Genomic DNA, 5,015 nt, shown 5'->3' on the forward strand with positions numbered 1-5,015 from the left:
GACACAAGGCAAGTAACCTTTTGATTCTTAAGATCATGAAGATCAATCTTATAAATGTTGTTCTTTCTCTTGCCTGTAAATAGGATTGAGCCATCCTTCTGACTGATAGCTTTATAAAACTTTTGATTGAAGATAATGTCATAACCATTGTCACTTAATTGACTTATGGACAATAAGTTATGAGCTAATCCATCTACTAAAAGAACATTAGTTATAGAGGGAGAGTTATCAATGCATATGGTTCCAGAGCATCTTCTTTATGTCATGTGTCGCGAGCATCCAGAGTCCAAGTACCATGACATGTTTTCCTTTGTCTTTTGAGCCTTGAACGAGATCTGCAACATGTATAATCTTTTCCTTAGGTACCCACATTCTTTTGGGTCCTTTTGGGTTAGTTCTCCTCAAGTTCTGATTGAACTGAGGTTTAGCACAAAATTTATCACAAGATATTTTGGTGTGTGTTATGTGGAAACTCTTAGAGTTAGATGTGTGCTTTATATCATGAGAATGACCAAAGTTAAAAGCATATAATAGACTAAATCTGATTTAGTAACGAAAACAGACAAAAATTAAATAAAGTACCATAAAAATTGAATTAATTAACAAACTAAAAAACACTCAAATCCTCTATTCAAGCTAAAGAAGGTAGAAAGGCCGGCGAGGAAGATGTATAAAAGAAAAAGTTAGTATTTTTAACAAGTTAGAACATGAGTATTTGTACTTTTTGAAGAATTGAAATGAATAATAGAGCTAAGTATTCGCTCCTTTTCAAATTTGTTGGTCTATTTGGGATTTCAAGTGTGATTTCAAGGGTGATTAAAGTCTTTGATTACAAATAGTAATAAATTTGTTGGTTTATTTTTTTTAGGTTAATGAATGTATCTGGTCTACATAAAAGATCAAATACATTCATTATATAATGAATCTAAAAAAAGAATATTTACTTATAATAATTGTCAGAGTATAAAATTTATAAATTTTATATAATATCTATTAGATTTTTAGATATGACGATCTTAAAATATTTTCACAAAATTTAACACCAACATGATTAATATAATTATTAAATAATTAAATAAATTTTATTGTTTTCAAAATTTTAAAACATATAAATAAATGAGAGTTTTAAAACAAAAGAATAAAATCAAATAATAAAAAAAACTTTATTATTTTTAAAATAATAAAAAATTAAATCAAATATTTTAAATATATGATTTTTTAATAAAGAGATAAAAAAATTATATATAAAAAAAAACAAAATATTTTTGAAGCCGTGTGAATGAATAGTTGTTGGTTAGTAGTTTAAAGAAAAAAAACCCAGAATCACGAGAAAATCTAGGTCATTAGTTAGGGCAGATAGCAAGCAAAATCAACCGATATTCTCGCCGAAATTCTTCTATATAAATGATCAAATCTGATTATTGATTCAGAAATTGTGAGATATGAAGACTCTGAAACTAAATGATAGTGCAGAGGACTGGCTGAGCAATTTACCTGATTCTGTTGTTCTTCACATATTCTCTTTTCTGAATGCCAAACAAGTTGTTCAGACGTGTGTTTTATCCAAAAGATGGGTCAATCTCTGGAAGTATCTTCCCACACTTAACCTATTTTCTTCAGACTTCGACAATTTCGATAATTTCATCAGATTTGTCACTAATATTCTCCGTCATTGCTATCGCGATCCCTCCACTTCACTACACACACTCGATTTTCGCCACAATGGCGGCCTAATTTCCCACCTCGACGTCGGCCTGAATCCCGATCTCTTCAATTCGATATTAGATTATGCTGTCTCACACAATGTCAAGCAATTACGAATGAATGTCAAATGTGATATTAAGGTCTTTCCGTCTTGTATCGCTTCATACCACGGTTTAACATCTCTTAACTTTTTTGTCCCACCGAGAAACCCTAGAAATCGTCGTGGTAAAATATTATTTCCAGACTCTCTCAATATGCCATCATTGACTTACTTGAATATAGGTTTTGTGGCCTTTCATGGCGGAGTTGATTATTTTTCAACTTTTCCCAAATTGAATAGATTGCTTATTTGTCACTTTCATATTTTGGGTGCACAAAATCTATGCATATCAAGTAACACCCTTGATGGATTAGTCATACAAAAGTATTCTAAACCCCGGGTCCATTGCAAAATTGAGCTATCTACCCCAAGTCTCTCTTCTTTTGTTTTTATTGGTACTCCGTTTCAGATAGTGCATCGAAGCCATCTCGGTTCTCTTAAACAGATGGAGATTTACTTGGATAAAATAGTGAATTATGGAGAAGCTCCCTCGGCTCTGCTCAACTTGTTTCAAGAACTTGCTGATATTAAATCATTGGTGTTGTATTCTACTAGTCTTCATGTTCTCTCCTTATTTCCTGATGTATGCAAGGTTAAACTCAATTCGTTGCGCAAGTTGAAGACATTGATAATAAAAGAGAAAGGAATTTCATCTACTTTATCTGGGTTATTGATTAATGCCAAATTAGCTCAAAAGCCCGACAGATCACAGGAAGAAGTTGCCAAGTTAACAGAAGAATTGAAAGAACAATCTTCATCCATACCTAGTGAAATAATTGGATTTTTGCTTCAAAATTCAGCTTCGGCAAAATTTCACATCATTAATTAGATGATCCAAAAGGTGAAATGTGCATTCTACTTTTAAAAGATATTTTATGTATTATTACTTTTTCTTGCAATATCAATTATTTTTCTAGAATCACATTGAATGAAAGTCTCATTTATCAGTTACTTATTGTCTAACTTGTACTAAGGCTGTGATGGACATAATTGGTAATCTAATATAACTGAAATATTAATTCAGTTTGGTATTAACTTTGAAATTTTGTGGACAGATTTGGGGATCAGAATAAACAACTTTAGTTAGTATTTTATTTTTACTGCATAATTCTTATGTCTCTCCATCAAACTAGGCAACGAATTGATAGTAGTTTCAACCTATGTTGTTAATAGCGGCTGTAGCGGCCGATATCGCGGCGCTATGCGGATTTTCCGGCAAGGCCGCTTCCGGTGTTACCGGTATCACACATAACACTGCTATTATCAATTATTTCTTTAGAATCTCATATGAGTTGTTTGAACTAAGTCAACAGAAGCTGTGGCAATTTCTCATCATGTTCATTACTGCAGGGTCTTAGTCCTTACAATTTAATTCTCTACTTTTTGTTCTTTGATTAATGAGCAATATAATGCATTTTGGAATTTCTTTTTCAGAATGTATAGTGATTTGATTTTACAATTGTTTTGCATTGCAGTAGAAAAGAATGTAAAGGTTGCTCAAAGTTTGTAAAGATGGAATTGGATATGAAGAAGTTGATGTAGAAAGTACATTAGAAGTTGTTAAGATATTATGGAATAGTTGAACCCTCTCCTATGCTTTACTTGCTTGTGAGGTACCATATAGACATATAGTGTTTGAGATTGCCAGGAAACATATAAGTTTGTAAAAAACAGGTAGCCATAAGAAGGAATTTCTTGAAAGTAGCCATAGAATCTGTTTGGATACAAGATTGTAGGTAGGGGTGGGAATAGGCTGGGCCGAGCTAGGCTTTGCCAAGCCTGAGCCTGGCCTGCTATAATATTCAAAGCCCAAGTCTGGCCTGTAGTCTATCATAGGCTTATTTTTTGGCCTGGGCCTGACCTTTTTGAAGGCCTGATTGGCCTATTAGCCTACTTAAAAGCCTATTTCATTTGAACATTTGTAAATAAGTCATTCAACTCGTCTTTATATAGACTAACAAATTAAAAGATCAATGAGATTAAATGTTTGTTTGCATTAGTTTATTTGAGTTTACCTAGTAGCATAAATTTTGTGATATTATTTGTTTGAGAGAACTTATCGAAACAACTTATAACATTGTTCATAAGATTTTTTTCATCTTATTTTCATAATTTCTTCAAGATAACTAAAATTTATTTTTATATTTTTAATTCAAAGTAAAAAATATAATATAATAATAATAAAATTATTCATATGTATTTAAATAGGCCGGCCTCTTAGGCTTAAAAGGCTTTTTATGTGGCCTGTGGCCTAGTCTTGTTAGCTAAATAGGCTTATAAAAAAGCCTAGGCCTTTTCTATTTATCTAAAAAGCCTGGCCTGACCTAGGCCTATGTAGGCTGGGCCGTAGGCCCCTGTTAGTCGGTCTGGCCTATTCCCACCCCTAATTGTAGGGGATCGGCTCTCAAAACCTGTTTGGATACAATATTGTAGGGGATCGGCTCTCTGAATCTGTTTGGATACAAGATTGTAAGAGATATCTATGAAATCTCCATATGAGAACTCATCCTTGAAGAGAAATCAGAAGCATAAGTGCATACATCTATCTATATGAATTGTATATATCTTAACTGAAGTAAGAGTAGAACAGTTATTCTAACGAACTTGCATTGAGAATTGAGATGTATATAGAAAATCCCCGGCAAAAACATAGTAACTATAGTATGAATCTTTTAATTTGTTGATTCCAAGAAATTGAACAATGCATCATAAAATTGAGACCAACGTTTTGTTAGCTTGCTAACTTCTTTATACTGGTTATTTTGTTACAAGAAGAAGCTCCTGCTGCTTGCAATATATATTCCCTAGATAGTAAGTTTAGTGCTAACTAGTATTATGAAACTGTTGACTGAGCTTTCTCTTGAAATAATTGTTCGCATTGGATGTGAAGTATCTTATTTAAATTCCTGAGCAGTCTACTTATATATTTATTATTTAGTAATGGGATTAAAATTTCATCAGTATCTCTGAAATCCATCATTGAATTTGGGGATCTTTGTTGATTATTACATAGCTCCGTCTCGCATGGTGATTTTGAGGAGCTTGTTGTTGATTTTACTTATGCTTGTGTTGATTTTGTTGGAGCCATCATAATTATATGTCAAGAATAATAATTGTGTATTGGTATATTTTTAAAGGGCTCTGAAAGGGTGATGTGGAAGGCGAACGATACCTATAGCATCTTCTGATCGCCCATCTATTAGATCGATCG

The 5,015-nt window shown here is 32.6% G+C and overlaps 1 protein-coding gene across 1 annotated transcript; it reads left to right on the forward strand.

The window, feature by feature from the left end:
- Positions 1-1,353: 1,353 nt before the first annotated feature.
- Positions 1,354-2,657, forward strand: LOC131657007 (F-box/LRR-repeat protein 13-like). Its single transcript, XM_058926527.1, has one exon. The coding sequence runs from the start codon at positions 1,443-1,445 to the stop codon at positions 2,631-2,633; it is 1,191 nt and encodes a 396-aa protein (XP_058782510.1). The 5' UTR covers positions 1,354-1,442; the 3' UTR covers positions 2,634-2,657.
- Positions 2,658-5,015: the final 2,358 nt, after the last annotated feature.

The sequence above is a fragment of the Vicia villosa genome, linkage group LG3 (genome assembly GCF_029867415.1).
Source record: "Vicia villosa cultivar HV-30 ecotype Madison, WI linkage group LG3, Vvil1.0, whole genome shotgun sequence".
Lineage (NCBI taxonomy): Eukaryota > Viridiplantae > Streptophyta > Magnoliopsida > Fabales > Fabaceae > Vicia > Vicia villosa.